Source organism: Rhineura floridana, chromosome 1 (genome assembly GCF_030035675.1).
Source record: "Rhineura floridana isolate rRhiFlo1 chromosome 1, rRhiFlo1.hap2, whole genome shotgun sequence".
NCBI lineage: Eukaryota > Metazoa > Chordata > Lepidosauria > Squamata > Rhineuridae > Rhineura > Rhineura floridana.
In genome coordinates, this window is record NC_084480.1 from 20,796,981 (window position 1) to 20,817,134 (window position 20,154).

General features: G+C 45.7%; 1 protein-coding gene across 3 annotated transcripts in view; it reads left to right on the forward strand.

Annotated features, from left to right (window-relative positions):
- Nucleotides 1-20,154, forward strand: part of WDR7 (WD repeat domain 7) — a 323,076-nt gene that overhangs the window by 60,326 nt on the left and 242,596 nt on the right. For all 3 annotated transcript variants that reach the window (XM_061615103.1, XM_061615091.1, XM_061615098.1), the window contains 2 exons: nt 1,410-1,605; nt 2,798-3,012. In XM_061615103.1, coding sequence (XP_061471087.1) covers nt 1,410-1,605; nt 2,798-3,012 — 411 coding nt within the window. The remainder of the gene's footprint in view (nt 1-1,409; nt 1,606-2,797; nt 3,013-20,154) is intronic.

The window sequence follows — 20,154 nt, forward strand, 5'->3', positions numbered from 1 at the left end:
GTACTGGAAGCAAGGGAGAAAGGTGGCACAATACACCTAAAGAATTAATGGTACAGATGTTGTATGAAGCTGGTTCTCCCAGATCCATTTACTTTGGACTTACTGCATTGCACTACACTGACTTGCCTTAGATGAATTAACATTTTAAATTGCTTAGTGACTTCATGGCTGAGATTATTTGGTTTAGATTGCTAGCCTTCATGGATGAAGACAAATAGGTGGCAATATTTCTAGAGATGGAAGGAAATAGGGATTTCATAGACCTCTGTCATGTATATTACCATCCTCCTGCTTCAGGTCAACTTTTTTTCTATGCTAAAAAGCCTCAGTTGTGTTAAGACTCTCTCTTCCTCCTGCCCTACCCCCAAGGAAGTTAATTATCACTGATCATTTGAGTGAATGGACCTCTTCCTTGTCAGCACAGAATTGCATGATCTACACTTCTGTAATATGTGCTCTTAAAAACCAAATTCCTGGTGGTATTTTAAAACTTTTTTTAAAAAAAAAACTTTTAAAACGGTATTTGAAAAACATAAGACCGGTTAAAAATAATGTTGCCAAAGACCAGCCTTCATCACATGTTTAATAATGTAAGTAAAGAAGCATAGCTGGCAGCCCCCATTTTAAAAACATTTTTTCTAACTTGCTAATTTGAGAGCGTCCATTGTATTGACTGATCCTTTGAACTGCCATGTGCAGGTAGAAATTCATAGGATTTGACAAAGGTGTTTATCCTTCAACGCTGCTGAGCTGCCAGCATTTCCCCATTCAGCCTCTTCAGGTACATGTTTCTCGTATACATTCACTGGATATTTCTAAAACAAAGGAAGAGGATAGGAGCTTCTTGGGAGTAAGATGAAAACTCAGGGACCATAGCTGAGTTGTTAGAGCATTTGCTTTGCATGCAGAAGGTCCCAGGTTCAATCTCTAGGTTGGACTGGAAAAGACGCCCGCTTAAAACCCTGGAGAGCCACTGCCCATCAGGGTGAAGACAATAAGGAGTAAGCATGATTGACCAATGGTCTGACTTTGTACAAGGCAGTTTCCTGTGCTCCTAGAAAATGAGTCAGAGCTAAACATAAGATTGTGCTTGCATTGCAATGATGCACATTGCTATTTCAACTTCAACTGTTTCCAGTTCAGTTTACGCCAGCACACAGAACAATTGATGTTGACTGTAATCTGCAGCCTTTTAAACAGAAGTGTTTTGGCTTTAAACTGTAGCAGAATGTAGAATCCAAGAGCTTATCTCTCTCCTCAGACATTCAAGGGGTTCATAAGATATGCAGCCTTTTGTGTTTGATAATTTGCAGTAATTTGCTAAATAAAAGGCAAGTATGTTTTAAGGATCTAATGGATTTGCTGCTAAAAAGATATGATAATTGAAAATACTATTTTTTCCTTGTTAGTCGAGAGTCCAGCATTGTGTTTGCTCTGTCGCCAGTGACCACTCAGTAGGGCTTCTGAGTTTACGTGAGAAAAAGTGCATCATGTTAGCTTCCCGGCACCTCTTTCCTATTCAAGTCATAAAGTGGAGGCCATCAGATGACTACTTGGTTGTTGGCTGTTCAGATGGCTCTGTGTATGTCTGGCAGATGGATACAGGTAAGGTCAACTGTGTAAGAAGGGATTGTCAGGAATCGGGTGGGGCATCTTTGCACACATTTGGATCCGACCCAGCGTTGGTCACAGGAATACAAACTTTATATCTGATTCTGCACATTTTCAGACATATACTCTCTGTGTGGTGTGTGTATCTACATGCACATGTGCACACTCACACGCACATTGTTCCACACAGTTTTAATTGTGTGCTGCCAAACATGGTGCCCAAATGTGGCATTTCCTGAAAGAAATATTCTCCTTGATCAAATAACTAAAGCTATCATTCTACCTGGCTTTCCTCATTCCTTCTGCTCAAACAGAAATTGTATAACATTATACTTTTCATTTCCTGTGTTTTGCCCGTGGGCCTGTGGAGCATATTCAGAACAATATGCTGGCAGGAAAATGTCTAGTGAGCACGCGCAAATGGCGATTTCCAGAGACTGATTTAAAAGTCTTCAAAGCTGGGAAAATACCCATTTATCGGGCATCTCATTCTGTCTGTACTTTGTACTGCCAAGCGGTCAGCTTTCTAGCTTCTCCCCCTCCTCCCAAAGCATGAAGGTATTTCCAAGGCAATACATGCTGACTCCATCTTTTTTAAAGCTACCTCACTGGTGTGCGCGCGCTTGTGTATAATATTTGAATTTGGAAAATATCTGATTTCAAAATGGCTCTGCTAAAATTTTCTCATAGACATTGCTAGTCTCAAAACAACACTCTAGTCGATATGGCATGAGCGCTTCTAAGCCAGAGCCAGGCAGATGCTTTCATGCAGCAGGCTCTTGTCACGATAAATTTTTCATCTTTTATGGTATTGTGAACTATTGTTGGGCTTCTTTCTTGCTTTACTTTCTTTGTTTGTTGCAGTATGCTATAGCTTCCTGATTCTTGTTTTAAGGCAGCATTTTTTTGAATAGTTGTAATAGTAACTGCAGAGTTTTGAGCAGCCACAAAATAGCCTAGAGCTCATTCTTCATATTATAGTTTATAACGTATGCTGTCTTGTAAGAAAATCATGGTATGCTAGTAAGTATGTTTCTGAGCACAGAGCAGTTTCTTTCTTTTGTAAAGTTTTGGCTCAATATACCCCAGTTGCTGCTGTTCTACAAACCTCAGTATATCTACCTTTATAATGTTGGAATTTGTTTTGACCACAGCCCATTCCCCCCACCCCTTATGTCTTCTCAAGGTGCACTTGACCGCTGTGTAATGGGAATAACGGCCGTTGAGATCTTGAATGCTTGTGATGAGGCTGTGCCTACTGCAGTCGATTCCCTTAGCCATCCTGCTGTCAACTTAAAACAGGCCATGACTCGGCGTAGCCTTGCTGCTCTGAAAAATGTGGCCCACCAGAAGCTTCAGACGCTTGCCACAAACCTCCTGGCTTCCGATTCATCGGACAAAGTAAGGGTTTTCATTTTGTTATTTTGAACCGTCAGTTTGGTGGCATCTCATTAATACATACGTTAGCGAAATACCTTTTGTTGTGACATATTATGTCATGAATCCCGTGGAATGGTCTTGGAGCGATGAGGACAAAGAGGAGGACTCAGAATGGGACTTGGGGGAGGGCTCCACTGACTAATATTTGGGGGGGGTTAGGCCAAAGGCTTCAGCGTCACTAACCAGTGACAGTTCTGCCCCCGTAGCTGATGAGGTGCTGCCCAGTCAGGAGGTCCTGAGTGCGAGACACGAGACAGAGGCGAGACTGGAATTAATTCTTGTTTTATTAGAGTAACAGGTACATCAAAAGCAGTGCGCTTCATAGACTTAACTATGCTAACTCACTGCTATCCCCAACTAAGCTACCTGGGCATATTCTGCAGCGTGTGAAGAAAGTTGACTCAGCACCCCAATCGGGGGTGCTGCCTTAAGTAGGGAAGGTCTTCGCTTGTAATCTCTGACTTCTCCGAAGTTCTACCTTCTGGCCAACCTGCTTCTCATGGTGTCTCTCACGGGGCGAAGGGGGGCGAGCCTGCACCGGTGCTCATCTGACAGTACAGGCTTGATGGGTGCCGGCTCGGCTTCAGGAGGCAGGAAAGCGTTTGAAGTGCCAGGCGGGGAGTCCTGGGTGGGGTGGATTTGGCACGTGCACCAGGTCATCCCCCAATGGCTCTGTTGGGGTGTCTGTAGGTAGAGTGAGGTCTGCCTCGGCGGGAGAACTGTCCGTGGGAACTGGCAGACTTGTCAACTACACCCCCTCCCTCATTGTCCTCGAAAGCCTCAGCTACCTCTGATTCCTCTTCCTGCTCTAAGTGGGGAAGCTGGGGCTCGACCGACTCCCCTCCCTGATCCTCCTGGGAGAGCTGGGGCTCAACAGCTGTCTCTTCGCCTTCCCTTCATCCCCTTTCTTCGCTTGCCCTGCTGCCATAGCACACCCCTCCTCCTAGGCTACTGTGCTGGCAGGCTCAAAGGGTTCCCACTGTCCCACTGAGGAGTGCTCGCTTGTGCACATTCTCCTGTCCATGACACCTTTCTCAAGCAAGTAGAAGGAGCCTGCCCACACTTACTTGAGGGTTGTAAGGGGGCATGCCTAATTGCTTCAGCAATGTCTTAGCTCTGTGTAGCTGTGCCTAATTATGCACTGTAGAGTTGCTGAATCGTGTGTAACCTGTAAGCTAATTCATGAAGCGTTGTGAACTGAAATTTTCCATTAAACCTCTTAAAGAAAAGTATACCTTCAGGTCTGCATTTGACTTTAACAGGCTTAAGCAGGACCGTTTGTGTGTTGAGGGAGGCCTTGTATATTGCATGAGGAGGTGGTTGTAAAGATAATGCACAGATGATGCGCAGCACCCTCACCCCATAGGGTCTTAGTCAGGGATGTACGTGCAGGTGTTGGTGATGCCAGTGGGTCCATTCCTTCAAAGAGCCAACAGCTGCCATCAGTGGTGCAGCTACATAATTTTGGTCTCTGGACTTTGTGGTCTTACGTGGGCCCTCTTCTTTTGATGGTAGAGTGGATTAGTTCACTTCAAGTGGTGGTCATTACTTCTCTTCTCCCTCCACCCCCACCCCTTCCATTCATTTCAAGTGCTACATTCCTGGTATTTATTGATGTATTTAGAGCATTTGTACCCTCCTCTTCACCCAAAAAAGGCTCCCAGAGCTGCTTACATACCATCAATTAAAACAAGACAGTCCTTGCCCATAGACTTATAATCAAAAAGACACAACACAAAAGGAACAAGGGACAGGGAGGGAAGGGGGCCGGAAAGCAAAGTCAGGCACCAGTTCTTTACGTTTGCAGTATAATGACTAGCTGGCATGCAAACTGTTCAGGTAGGAGACGACTGATGGTGCCTGTGTTCAGCAGAGTTGATGGATGTGTTAGAGCAGGGGTGGCCAAACTTGCTTAACATAAGAGCCACATACGATAAACTTCAGATGTTTGAGAGCCACAAGACATAAACAAATATTACACACATGTTTTTATTGTTACATGCACATTTTGTTACAAAAGTTTTATACAAATATTAAGAAATATATGTACGTAATAATATTTATTCATGTGTATGTAGTTTTTAAACTGTTAATTTGTATTAGTTTCAATAATCACAAAGTACACATATGTGTACCAGCAAGAGCTGGAGTCCAACAGCCCCTGGAGGGCTTCCCGTCCCTGCCATAAACGAACAAGACATGCCAGGACTCAGCCTGGCCTACCTCACAGGGATGCTGTGAGGGCAAAACTGGGCAGGGGGAGAAGCCCACAGGGCTCCCAGAGTCTTGGAAGAAAAAGCAGGAGAACAACAAGGTCAGCAATAACAACACTAAAGAAAGAATCAAGAGGAGAACACTACAAAACAAAGTAGGACGATGATAATAACCATTTATTATTTATTAAACTTATATCCTTCTCAAAGAAGCCCAGGGCGGCAAACCCACAAGCCATAAAACACCTAAAAACTATTCAAATGCAGAAGAAAAGGAATTATTATTATTATTATTATTGTTATAACAACAACAATGCTACAAAATGAACTAGGATGATGGTATTAATAACGGGTTGCATCCAGAGTTCGTCCTCCTCAGAGTAGTCTCATTCAAATTGAAGGGCACTGACTAACTTGGGCTCATTCATCTCAGTGGGCCTACTCTGAGTAAAACTTAATTGGATGCAACAACTCAACAGCGCTACAAAAATTAGAGAGATAGAAATGGTGGTATCCATAATAATAATAATATTACTATAAAAAGAACTGAGGCGGCTGGCGGTGCGGGGCCCTGGTTTGGGGTGCTCAGGCAAAGGCGCCCACAGCAAAGAGGCGGCTACTGAGCCGGGCTTCCAGCGGATCAGCCCTTCAGCGAAGGGAGGCAATACAGGCGCCTCAGATAACCCCACACGGGAACCACTTTTTTTACCTCAGCAGGGAAAAGGCACGAAAGAGTGAGGAGGGCCCAAGCAGCTGCGGCGGTACTAGGGGTGAAGCAGGGAGGCGGCTCTGGAGCACCGCTTCCGCCCTCACGGTGCCCCTTCGGCCAGTGGCGCCTGCCTGGAAGCAGCACGTGGTGAGGGCGCTGCTGGCCCTGCGTCAACACGGTCTCTCTCACACGGACTGCCTGCCTGACCTGCCTCAGCGCAAAAAGAAAGCGACGGCTGCAACGCCAGCAGCAGCAGCAGCATCTCCACCATCGCCGGGCCTGGGCTTGTTTCGTTGAGGATGGCGGTTCGGCTGAGCAAGCCGCACATATATCTCAAAGAGCCGCATGTGGCTCGCAGCCGCAGTTTGGCCACCCCTGCGTTAGAGAAACAAAAAGTGAGACAGAGCAAGTTTGGCAACTTATCTACTGTGATTTTAACTACTTCCAGCTGGTGTTTACATAGGGATTTTTGTGCATCTGGATATACTTCCGTTATCCCATTAACAACTATGGTGATGGATTTTTGTTTTCTTTTTCTATGGCACAAACGGCTTTTCCTTGGTTTTGTCCTGTTCAGAGCGGGATTCATGAGGCTGAGACACAGGTGCAATCAAATCTTGTTTTATTAAAGTAATGGATACATCAAAAGTGGTACGCTTCATAGAAATCTCTAAGCTAGCTCACTAGAATTCCCTAACTGCACTCTAGACATCCTCTGCAACGTGTGAAGAAAGTTGACTCAGCAGCTCAGCCCAGAGAGCTGCAGTCTTAAGGAGGGAAAAATTTAGATCTTAATCTCTGGCTCCTTCACAAGTCCTGCCTCTGACCTGTCCACTTCTCGCGGCGTCGAGAGCGGGGTGACGGGGGTTGTGCTTCCAACGGCTCGTCCGCAAGAACCGTCTCCTTAGCAACCGGCTCGAGGTCAGGGGGCAGTGACGTGCTTGAGGCATCCCGAGAACCGCTTGGTAAAGGGAGAGTCAACGCCCCCTCTGGAATATCTTCTAACGGCTCCTCTGACCTGTCTGGGAGTGGCGCACTCTCTGCTTCTGAGACCGCACCATCCGTGGGAACTGGCCCGGAGTCAACCTCACTCCCCCTCCCAAGGTCTTGCTCAGACTCAACAATTCCTTGGTCTTCTGCGCCTTCTGACAGCTGGGAAACCTGGAGCTCATGTCTCCCTCCTCCCTGGCCCCCGTGGGGAAGCGGAGGCTCAACAGGTTTTCAGAGTCACTGTGCCACTCCCTCCCAGGCAGTAGCGGCAGGCAGGAAGGGACAACACTCTGCATCTGGCACATCAGTGGAGCTGCAGCTGCTCACTGGAAGGGGTGAAGCACCTGGGGGGTCATTATTGTGTGGATGCACCAGCGAACCCAGTTCAGTGCTCCTGCCAGTGCAGCTGTACAGTGCAAACTTCACCCATCTCTCTCTTGGCAAGCAGCAGCAACTCTGCTGATAGAAGGTCAGGTGTGTGGCAGTGTCCTTCACTGTCTGCCACTACTGTTCCTGGGTGAACCCAGTGTTTGTCACTTTCATTTCTGGTATGAAAAACAAATTCATTTCAAGAACTGATACTTCATTACTTAAGGAGGTCAGTTTCTCAAGCGTTTAGGCTGTTTCTAAGATGCAAAATTCTCCACTCCATTCCTAAGGATTCCCCAACCGCAGCTGCTTTCTCTGATGGTGGGATGGAATTGGGGCAACGTTAAACAAACTATTTTATGAGAAAATCAGATGAGAGACACCTCAGCCCTCCTGATGAGCAAAGCACAGATTTTATTTATGTTCTATTCTTCCTCCAAGGAGTTTGAGGTGGCAGAAATCTGCTCCAGAAGGTTGGAGGACCTTCTAGAGCAGATTTTGGGGGCATCCAAGGAGAGGAAAGGAACTTTCCCAGTGTTGGATACAACCCTTTGACTGCATACCATTATACTTCTCTTTGGGTTCCAGTGAAGGGATGGAGGGAGCAACCAGGGAAGAGACAGAATCAGTCTGGGACCATCTGGGCTTATTGGCTCTCTTTTCGTTGCAGCTACCTTGCATCAACAGAACATGTGGTGGCTGGTTGCCATGGCCAGGATTCCTCAGTCCTCTGGCAACTTAAAAAAAATGCATTTGGGGATCCTCTCTAGTCTGAGGGGATTGTGGGGCTCTGACCTTCTGCCCAGAGGTCCACCGCTAGCTGCCATGCATTTATATGGGAGAAAGTGAAGGGGCACGTATTATTTGGGTGAGGCTAAACATGCCTTCTGTTTCTGATGAATCCAGTGACTGGTGCCAGAAGAAGGTTTTGTCCCCTCTCAGTTTTGTCCTGGATTGCAGCCATTTATTTTGTTCCATAGAACCATGGCAGCTCCTATCAGCAGAGCTCTACCCTGTGTTCTATTTCTTGGTCACATTGACCTGACACAGAATATTTGAAACACTTAGATTTTGAAACATGGGTTGTAGTACAGCACTTTGGATCTCTGCAAACCAGCAAGGAGTAGCCCATCGTCAGCCATTCACAAGTTTGCAGGAGTGTTATTTTTTTAAAATAAGTTTTGATCTGCCCAAGCTCTGTGCATGTTAGCAGTTAATAATCCCTATCTAGATATATGTGCAGGAATATCTCATAGGAACATAGCATGCTGCCATCTGCTGAGTCAGACCATTGACCCATGTAGTTTAGTGACTGTTTTTGGCTACAGCTCATGGTTAGTGAGGGGACAGTTTTACCATGTGTTCAGATGACATGCTTAGCCAAACCTTAGCTTAGCTCAATACAGCATAGGAGTTAAATAAAAATCTGGGAAGGAGCAAAGTGGCTGTGAGCACCTCTCCGAGAGCCTGCATGTTCTATGGTCCTGGTAAGCCGTCATGTGAACCATGCCAGTGACTGGTTACATCAATATCTGGTTGTTGGGTTTTATCACTGTATCTTACTCTAAGGCTCCAGCTTCTAATAGGAAATAAACCATAAAAACAACAATAAAAATAACAACAAAAAGGTGTGATACTAAAAGTATATCAGGAAATAATTGTTAATTTGTCAGTTACATCAAGAGTTGAAATTGTAAATAGAAGATAATTGAACGTTCTTGTCTCATTGAGGAAGATCTGGAGTGTGCTGGAAATGATGAAACTTTTTGTGATGGTAAAGAGGTTGGTATTCAACTAATATATGTTTATAATGTTTCTATACTGTAACAGACAATGCTATGAGAAAGTGCCTCTGAATATCAGGCAGTGACATGGACTTTTTCCCTGTATGCTTTTTTAATAAAAAATAAAGAAAACAATTGACAGACTGTCTCTTTATCCACTATTCTCCCTCCCCACACATTGTTTTCTGTGTTGAAAAGCAAGTATTTTTTAAATAGGGCATTGCGTTTCTTTCTTCTATAACTCCTTTGATCAGAAAAAGTAAGAATAATGGATTGTATTTGATGCTGTTTGCACATAGTTCCGCTGGTGCAGCAGGACCCATTTTCTCTCCCCCCCCCCAATGCCTCTGCAAAATCTGGTCTGGAGGATCCCCAAAGCCTCCAGAGCTGATTTAAAGGTGCATGGGGAACTGGAGGGAACAGGGGAAGAAGAGGAAGCTCTGTTGCAAGCAGGAAAGCCCATTGCGCCAGCAGAGCTGCAGGTTTGGACACCGCCCGAAATATCCATCAGATGCATGTGTCAGTTGTTCTGAACTGAAACTAATCTCCACTATCCATTAAATGTAGCGCGATGAGTCAGCTCAACTATTTTGTACCTCAGAAGTTGCTTTCCAGCATAGAGATTAATAATTTAGACAGATCATATCTTAACCATGAACTTTCATATTTACACTAGTCTTTTAGATGGACAGATGTTAGCATTTGTACTACTGGCAGAACATATAGCTCTAGTTTTTTGGGGTGTTTTTTTTTTTTAAAGCAAACACAGTGCAAACCTCTGACTTCCAATTTGACCTAGCTTGCATCCTGATCCTGTTCAAGGATTACATAATCACTGAGTCTTTAAGGGCTGAGGCTATCAGGTGCACCACCAAGGCTCCATCCTAACCAGAGTCCTGATTAAATGGAGTTATTCTGTTCAGCGGTCTAGTTCTGAAGAAGATTGCTCACCAGGAGTAATTTTCTAAACCAGCATATGATTCATAAATAAGCATTGGTGCTGATTCCTTCTGTCTTGCTAGAGTACAGGACATCAACCATGTTTACACATAAATCCTTAAATTCTGAGTCTACCCAGAGTCCCTCATTTTGGAATTAAGTGACAACCTTTCTTGCTCTTACTGCTGCTTTCTGTGCAGTTACTATACTTGTTATGTGCACTGAGCACAAACATTCACTGGCAAGGTTTTATCCAGAGGAGCTGTAGGATTAGTCATTTGGAAATTTCAGCTCCAGTGGAACATTTTTTGTAGTAAAAGGAACAGTCAAATGTGAAATAAATTCCAAGGATGGGAAGCAATATTGAGAAGTTGGTATCTTACATGTTCCGGTTGGGGATGCACTCCCCCTAAAGGAGCAGGGTCACAGTTAGGGGTGTTCCTTGATCCAGTGTTGTCACTAGAGGCCCAAATGCCCTTGGAGGGATGCCTTGGAGCACCTTTTAAAAGCTTTGATTTGTTCATCTTTTCCTGGATAGAGATAGCTGGCCACAGGGTTTCACGCTCTGGAAACCTCCGTGTTGGATTACTGTAATGCGTTATATATTGCCCTTGAAAACTGTTTAGAAACTTCAACTGATGCAGAATTTGGCTGCTCAAATTCTGGCTAGTTTATTTAGATGGAGCCACATTATATCAGTTCTGCCTATTCACTTCTTGCCCTTTTCAAGGTGTTGGTGCTTACCTTTTAAGCCTAAACGGCTTGAGGTCTAAGTATCCAAAGGAGTGTCCCCTCAAATACCAGCCTGCCTGTGCTTTAAAAGAGTAAGAGGTAACCTTTCTCTGCATTTTGTCTCTTGGAAAAGTGCATTATGCATTCGTCATCCAAGGTCCTTCTTCATGTACCTGCTCCATGGGAGGTTCAGAGGGTGGTAACATGAGAATAGGCTTTTTCAGTCATGACTTCCCAGCTGTGGAATGCTGTCCCCAGGGAGGCATGCCTGGCACCTCCTCTACCCATCTTTAGGCTTCCTTTCACTCAGGCCTTTAATATGCTGTCCTAGTCCTCTTTGCTGGGGTTTTAAATTTTGTATATTGTATGCTTTTAAATTTGTTCTATATTGTACGTTTTTAAAATGTGTTGTAAGTCACCTAGAGACCACTGGGTGTGAGGCAACTAACAAATAAAATAAATGAATAAATAAGGCATGTACTAAACAAAGGGCCTTCTTTGTGGTGGTGCACCAAGGTATGCTCTGCGCCAACACTGTATTCCTTTCAGCATCAGGTCAAAACCTTTCAATTTCCCAAGGCATTTTAAATTATTGTATCTTTAGATGGTGTTATGTTTTTAGTGTTTCACTGTAGATTTTAAAATTCTTATGTGTATTGTCCTGATACCTAATTTTGGATGAAAGCATAGATTATTTTTTAAAATATAATAAAAATATATTAATATATTTTAAATGTATTAAATTTTTTTTTTTAAAAAATAAATAAATGTGAGATTATTTTCCTAGTTGTTCAACTATAGTGAACAACGGTAGCAAAATCCACCGGGGGCTGGGGAATTGGGCAGAGGTCCTGTTCGTAGTCCTGTTCGTAGAACAATATATATATATTGTTCTTGGTATAAAACAGTCCCAGTATTTTCCATAGGAAGTGGGCCATCACTGTGGGAAATAGTTCCACCTATCGTGCGAAGGCAAGAATGTTTTTGAAGTCAAGACTAGGGACGTCATGCCCCTCCCACTCTCCAGTTCATTCTTGCCTTCGTACGAACAAGATTGGAATTTCACGTAGCATTTAGCTAAGTCTCGTATTTGTTTGTCTTTTTCTCTTCAAAACCTTTTTTCTGTTTTTTGTGTCTAGCCTACTGAGGATCCCCTCAGAGACCGCGGCTGCGGCTCTCTTCCCCCTTTCCTCAGGGCTATTTAATTTCTTTTATTCCCTTGATTGGGGTGCTCCCTCTGAGACCGCGGCTGCGGCTCTCTTTATTTTTGCAGTTTCAAGCCCCCTCCCCCCCCGTAGCCAGGGGGTTCCCTCAGTGACCGCGGCTGCGGTTCTTTTTTTTTTTATCGCTTTTGATCGCTTGTGAGGGAAGGGGAATCCCCCTCCCTCCCCCCCCTGATCGTTGCCGCGGCTGCGGCTGATCCAATCTCAGCGGGAGCTTGCAGCTGCGGCTCCTGCCGTTACTACTTTACCGCAGATCGCCCTCGCTACGTGGCTTAAATCCCACTGCGAAGGGCTTTACAGACCGCACGGCGGCTCTCTCTGCGGCGGCTGCCGTTTTTTCCTCTACCTGCTCTTCCAGAGTTTTTTCCAACCGCTACTGCGGCTTTCGGCGAGTCCGTGCTGGCCAGCCCTTCCCCCAGTTCGCTTGCGACGGCCGCCATTGCTCCTTCTCCCTCAGCCCCCTTTTGATCGTTTTTTCCCGCCCGTTTTTTTCCGGGCGCCATTTTTTGAAATTCAAACTTCCCGCCTTTTTTGTTACCATCTATTTAGCTTCGGATACCTCCCCTGCAGGCTATCTATCTGTATGTTTGTGTATATGTGCTGCTGACAAACTTACACAAGGCTGATTTACACACATTTTTACTGTGGCTGTAATCATAGTGGCTGAATTGTATTATTAAGGCTGGAGCTCCAATCCTAGTGGGCTGGATTGTATTATCAAGGCTGGAGCTTTAATCCTAGTGGCTGGATTATATTATCAAGGCTGGAGTTTTAATCCTAGTGGCTGGATTACATTATCAAGGCTGGAGCTTTAATCCTAGTGGCTGGATTACATTATCAAGGCTGGAGCTTTAATATCAGTGGCTGACTTGTATTAAATCTGATTTACATTACATATCCTGCCCCCTATGGGGCCGTGAACAAGCCAAAAACCCAGCCCACAGCACTAATCTGAGTGTGCCAACTCTAAAACAGCCTATATTATATTAACGTTGATACCTCTGTGCATTCTGCCCTCTCTGTGGCAGTGCATTCGCCATCTGCCAGTGTATCCTACCCCCTCCGTGGTAGTACGCTGTGCCAGTTCGGGTCTTTACATCCTGCCCCCTCCGTGGCAGTGTACTGCACCCAGGTTCATATAAGATGGCAGAACAGCCAGGCATGTCACCATCAACACACATGGTGCCAGATCAGCCAGACATGCCACAATCAGCCAAGCCACAACATACTAACACGTCTAAGACCAGACATGCCAAAGCACTGGCTAAGACAAAACATCTTTCCAGCCATAGTAAACCAAAGCGGCCTCGTTATGTCTCTGTGCCAACAACCACCACAGCACAGACACACATAAGTGATATTTTCCATTCTCCTGCTACTGCCTCTGACGAGGAAGAGTTTGTTGGCTTTCCCCCTCACGGTTCACCTAACGAACCTACCTCTGGCTTACCGCCTCAGACATCTGTTCCAACAGCCCACCAGGCACATACATCTCACACATCTGGTCTGCAGCTGTCTCCTGATTTCCTCTCCCAACTCCAAGCCATGCTGGCTTATTTCACACAAATGCAGTCACTACTACAGGTTCCTGCCATACCCCCACTCAACATTGACCAACGCGCGTTCCATGCTGCTCATCCTTCCTGCTCGCCAGATCCCTTCGATGTAGCCAGAGGCAGATGTACGGACGAAGCCTCGTATGCGGAGGAGTTAACTTTCACTGACCATGTTGAAGGAGACGACTGGAGCGAATATTCAGATCATGAGGAGGATACATCGTATCGCTTGTTCAATACCTCAGATTACCAACCGCTCGCACGTAGGGTACTTCATACCCTTGGTCTCCAGACTGCGCCCTCAACTTCGTCCGCTCCAACTCTCAAAGGGGCCAAGGTCCTCAAATCCCCTGCACCTACTGAACACTACATCCCGGTGCCGGACCCAATTGCCAAATTAGCTTCCGAAGAATGGGCCCACCCGCTCAAAGCTAGACGCTTCAAGAACATGGCTGACAGACTTTACGCCCTAGCCCCAGACTTCGCCACCAAGTTAGATGTCCCTGGCATAGATGAACCGATCGCTCGCCTCGTTTCACGATCTATCTTGCCCAGGGAAGGGGAATCCCACCTAAAAGATACTACTGAATGTCGAATAGACTTCGCCCTCCGCAAGAACCACGAGGCCACTGCCCTAGCCATGCGTGCCTCCGCCTCAGCCTCCATCTTCTCCAGAGCATCTATGATGTGGATGGATGAACTTCTAGAGGATGATAACCCTGATCCTGTCGCCTTCAAAAGAGCACTATTGAAATTACGTAAGACAGCAGCCTTTGTGGCCGATGCCACTTTGGATACCACCCAATTAGGGGCACGAGCCATGACGACTCAAATAGTCGCTCGTCGTACCCTCTGGCTTCGCCACTGGCAAGCTGATTCAGCGGCCAGATTGAACTTGTCCAAGGCTCCTTACTCCGGATCTCTACTCTTCGGCGAGGAAGCCCTAAAGGCAGTTCTGGTTGATCCAAAAGACGCCCATAAACCGGTTCTAGCCACAGTCAAGAACATCGACCACAGGCCCTTCAGGCGATTTCCCTCCTTTCGTTCTAACCAGCCTTTTCGAGGAACACGGCCAGGAGGACGAGGCCGCGATTTCAGACCCTATGATTCCAACGCATTCAGGGGTTCCTGGAACCGACGCTTCCAGGGCAGAGGTCAGTACCAAGGGCGCAGGGGCAACTCATCGTCCTCATATAGGGGAGGTCCTCGCCTACACAAGTAGTATTAACGCCCTCCCCATAGGTGGCAGATTACTTAATTTTGGAGATCGATGGCTGCGCCTTACTAAGGTCTCCTGGATCAGGGACCTCTTCACTTATGGCTATACCATAGAGTTCTGGGCAACCCCATCAGACAGATTCCACCCGTCTCCTTGCCCAAGGGCACCAGCCAGGCACAACATCATGCAGACAGCTATACATCACCTCTTGCACATAGCGGCAATAGAGCCAGTTCCCACAACTGAGAGATCGGAAGGGGTGTACTCCCTCCTATTTGCTGTGCCAAAACGACATTTATCTTGGAGGGCGGTATTGGATCTCAAGTTTGTCAACCGTTTTGTAACATACCGCAAGTTCAAAATGGAATCTCTCCATTCCATTACCGAGAGTCTGCATGAAGGAGACTTCCTGGCTTCTATCGACCTTAAGGAAGCGTATCTCCATGTACCCATTTGCATAGCCCACAGAAAGTTTCTTCGGTTTGCTTTTGGCCGCCAACATTTTCAATATAGAGCGATGCCTTTTGGCCTCTCCTCTGCTCCAAGAGTATTTTCCAAGGTGCTACTCATCCTAGTGGCTTACCTTCGGACCCAAGGGGTTCATATCTACCCATATTTGGATGATCTGCTCATACGGGCCAAATCTGAAGAGCTGGCTCATCATCATTTAATGATCACCCTCAATGTTTTGCAGACCTACGGCTGGCTTGTCAACTTCGACAAAAGCCATCTCCAACCAACCCAACGCCTACTACATCTTGGGGCAATGTTGGACACCCTGCAGGCAATGGTCTTCCTGGCTCCAGATCGCATCACTGCCATCACAAGCATCGCAAGGTCCCTGATGCAACAAACATCCGCAGACGTCATGCTTCTCGCCAGAGCGCTCGGGATGTTTATCTCCACAATCCACATTGTGCCCTGGGCTCGAGCTCACACTCGGCCCCTTCAGTGGACTCTGTTGCCTTTTCAAAAAGACATTGCCAGCTCCAACCATCGCAAAGTTCGTTTGAGCCCCGCTCTGCGCCTCTCCTTCCGCTGGTGGACCAAGGTTCAACACCTCTCCAAGGGCACGTCGTTCAGAGAACCCCGCAGAACCGTCGTGACCACAGACGCCAGCCTCATAGGTTGGGGAGCCCACTGCAACTCCCAGTACGTTCAGGGGGTTTGGTCCAACGCAGAGCAATCTCGAAGCATCAACTGGCTGGAACTAAAGGCTGTCCACTTGGCTCTATGTCATTTTCAGTCTCTGTTCCCTTTGCATCATGTGCTCATTCGAACAGACAACACGTGTGTAAAATCACATTTGAACAGACAGGGGGGCACCAGGTCTCGTCCTCTGCAGGACTTAACCTCCCTCATCTTTGTCTGGGCAGAACAACATCTACAATCCCTGAAAGCAGAGCACCTCAGAGGGATTTGGAATGTGACAGCAGACTGGCTCAGCAGACAACAGGTCTTCCCGGGAGAATGGAAACTTCATCCAGCCATTTTCCATCGTCTCCAGTGTCGGTTCGGCGCCCTCTCAGTCGACCTGTTTGCTTCCAGTCACAATTGCCAGCTTCCAAGGTACTTTGCTCGATACCTGGACTCAACAGCAGAAGCAGTGGATGCTCTGACAACACCGTGGCCAGACGGTCTATTGTACGCCTTTCCTCCCATACCATTGTTAGCCAAAACCTTGAGGAAGGCGTGAACCGAAAGGGCACAGCTGGTTCTGATAGCACCATTTTGGCCACGCCGACCGTGGTTCTCAGATCTTCTGGCAATGTCAATGATGGATCCTTGGACACTTCCAGTAACGCCAGACTTCCTATCCCAGGGCCCAGTACTGCACCAGGACCCTACTTGGCTCAATCTAACAGCGTGGCGTTTGAACGGAGACACTTGAGGTCAGCTGGACTGTCTGACGCTGTGATTGATATTATTTTGGCCTCGAGAAGACCATCTACCACTCGCATTTATCAACATACCTGGGTGGCTTTCTCCAAGTGGTGTCAGTCCCACCACCACGATCCATCCCAGGCCAATGTGCACCAGGTGCTCCAATTTCTCCATAGTGGCTTTATGATGGGACTTCGACCCAACACTCTACGTCGACAAGCGTCTACTCTGTCATCCATTCTCTCAGTGTCCTCTCCTGGAGATCATATTTCCTCACATCCGTTCATCAAACGTTTTTTGAGGGGAGTCGCCCTACGTTCTCCGGCTGTTGTCCATCGGTTCCCCTCATGGAGTTTGCCGAAAGTCCTGCAGGCTTTGCAACGCCCTCCGTTTGAACCCATCAGGACTGTGCCCCTACGCATACTGTCCTTCAAGGTCCTGTTTCTGATTGCAATCACATCTGCCAGACGCGTTTCGGAGTTGGGCGCATTGTCTTCTGCTAGACACCTCTGCGTCTTCCATAAGGACTCTGTTGTGCTGAAGACTGACCCTTCCTTTCGTCCCAAGGTCGATTCAGTTTTTCATTGCAACCAGGACATTGTGTTGCCTTCCTTTTGCCCGGATCCTACCCATCCTCTTGAAAAGGCTTGGCATTCGTTAGATGTCCGGAGGGCTCTCAAGACCTACCTGTCTAGGACCCAAGAGATTCGACGAACGGAGTCTCTGTTTGTATCCTTTCATCCAGGGTCTATGGGGCTTAAAGTTTCCAATCCTACCTTATCCCGTTGGTTAAGGGCATGCATTACCTTAGCATATGAGTCCCTGAAGCTGCCAGTTCCTGCTAGTATAACAGCTCATTCTACTAGGTCAGCTGCCACTTCGGCTGCTTTTGCTACTAATGCTCCTGTTGCCGATATTTGTAGGGCCGCAGTCTGGTCTTCCCCACACTCGTTTATAAGACATTATAAAATTGATCGTTATGCCTCTGCTGATGCTTCTTTTGGCAGACGAGTGTTGCAACAGGTTCTTAATGAGGATTAACATGTGGGTGGTCCCTCCCTATATGGGTTGCTTTGGTACATCCCACAGTGATGGCCCACTTCCTATGGAAAATATACCATTGGTCTCACCTGAAAGGTGATTTTCATAGGAAGGGGCCATCACGACCCTCCCAGTTGGAGGATAACTAGCGATTTTATCAATGGGTTACATGTTATTGTTTCCATATTATATTTAAATGTAAGAGTGAAGTCAAGACTTTTAGTTCCGTTATGTTATGAAGTTATGTTAGAGTCATGTTGTTATGCATGTGACTATTATGTTATTTTCCTGGCGGGCCTGTTGGCCTTGTTCTTGTATTTTTAGATATCTCTTTTAGACTCGCTACGAATGAACTGGAGAGTGGGAGGGGCATGACGTCCCTAGTCTTGACTTCAAAAACATTCTTGCCTTCGCACGATAGGTGGAACTATTTCCCACAGTGATGGCCCCTTCCTATGAAAATCACCTTTCAGGTGAGACCAGTGGTACATTCTCTTATTCATATAAGAGTGTATACCAATATTTAACTATATGCTGACATTTCTACAGAGATTTAAGAATGATTAGCAGAACTCTTCTGTAGTGATACTAATCCCTACTCATACGAACATCACCACACAAATACTTCATATTCAGAGTAGAGTGGATGACTGCATTTTGGCCCAAACATTTAGAGCTGTGATGTCCATATGTAAAAATATACTGAGAAGTTCTGTTGTATCCCTTTGAACAAAGGGTTGACTTGCTTTCTAAGTAGTTTTGGCAGTAGGACAGCAGAGGGCATCAGAGTCCACCTTTTGTTAAGATTCATATTTTTTTCTCCCCATGGATTTTATGGATGGTACTCAAAACAGTGCAGTTTTTCTCTGTTTTTATTTGCAACCCCATGCCCAGTTTTATATAGATTTTAGCCCTGTTTAATATCGGTAAGATCCACACATGCAATACTGGCCACTAGGATCGCAACCAGATTCTATTAACCTGTCATATTTCCTATGCTGCCTTAAATCTTGTGACATATTGATTTTAATAGGGCAACAATTTCAAATGACAGAATATGCATATATACACTTCTTTAATATTTTAAACACCTTGTTATATTTTTCTGGTATTAAAGTACTCTGGTAGTGCACTCTTTGAGCTGCATTCAGTATTGGTTTCCTGCAGGTACAGAACTGGTGTACAGAAGTAGCTTCCTATGCCATTCATGCCTTGCTTCTCACCCTTGTTTAATCCCCTTCTGTACTTAAGGTTATGATAATTAAGTTAAAGAAATAGGACTTTATTATTATTATTTTTAATCTCTATGAGAAGTGCTAGTTCGGATGATTGCATCTCAGCTTGATAAGTTGAGATACAAATGAGCCACACGCACAGTCGGACAGCCCCTGCAAACACAGAAAAATGATATGCAAATCCCAACCTTCAAAGTTAGACTAACAGAGCAATGCAAACTATAGGAAGCCAGAATAATCTACATAATCCTAAATTAAACTGGAGTAAGTTATCCTTGTTCTAAACTCCTTTCAGGCACGGAGCTACTGCCAACTGAGCCAGCCCCTGAGCCTGGCAGGGGCAAAACAAACCTTTAAAACAGAGTTTTACTTACACTACCCTTTTTGCCAGTGTAACTTCCATTGGGTTGTTAGGTCATGTGACTGAGCTGAAAGGAGTTTGGAACAGGAGTAAGTCTCCCCTGGCCTGTCCCACCCCTGCCATACCGCTGGAATGCCCTTTTCTGGGATTTGCGCAGCTGAACCACAATTGAGGATTTACACTGGTGTATCTCTGGCTGAGCCAGGATAGAGGACTCCAGTTGGCTTCACCCTGCCTGAGCTCATGCTTAGCCAGAGATTCACCTATTCCGATCCACCCTTGTCCCAGTGAATCTGGGGTTTGGATTGCTCCCTTAGACTCAAAATTGGGCAAGAACAAAAAATGTACATAAAGGGCTGCTAAAATGTATACAAGAATAAAAATGGTGGATAGCTGACACGTAAAATCAGAGATCTGAATGATCGCCTAAAATGTATATGGTTGGGCACTAGTAGAAAAGTACCACTTTTTTATATCACCTCATGCATCTTTGTGTTTACTATGTGTGCAGAGTAACCTTATGGATATGATTCAGCAGCTCACCTTATCCATATAGATCAGCCCAGTGGCCAACTTTTGGTGACAAATTATCTGTTGCAAACTCCTTGACCACGAAAGTAGAGCCGTGTGTGTGTGGGAATCGAAACAGTTTTAGTCAGCTGTATAAATCCATTGTTACATCATCTTTGATGTACAGGCATCAATCTGGTTGGATGAGATCTTATATAATTCTATTTCAGTAAATTTATTTTCATTGTGTGTTAACAAACAAGTCAGGGAGTCTGTCTTCAGTTATTTGCACTTTCCCATTTTGTCTGAATCAAAAAACTGGTTAACTGCTTTGAAGC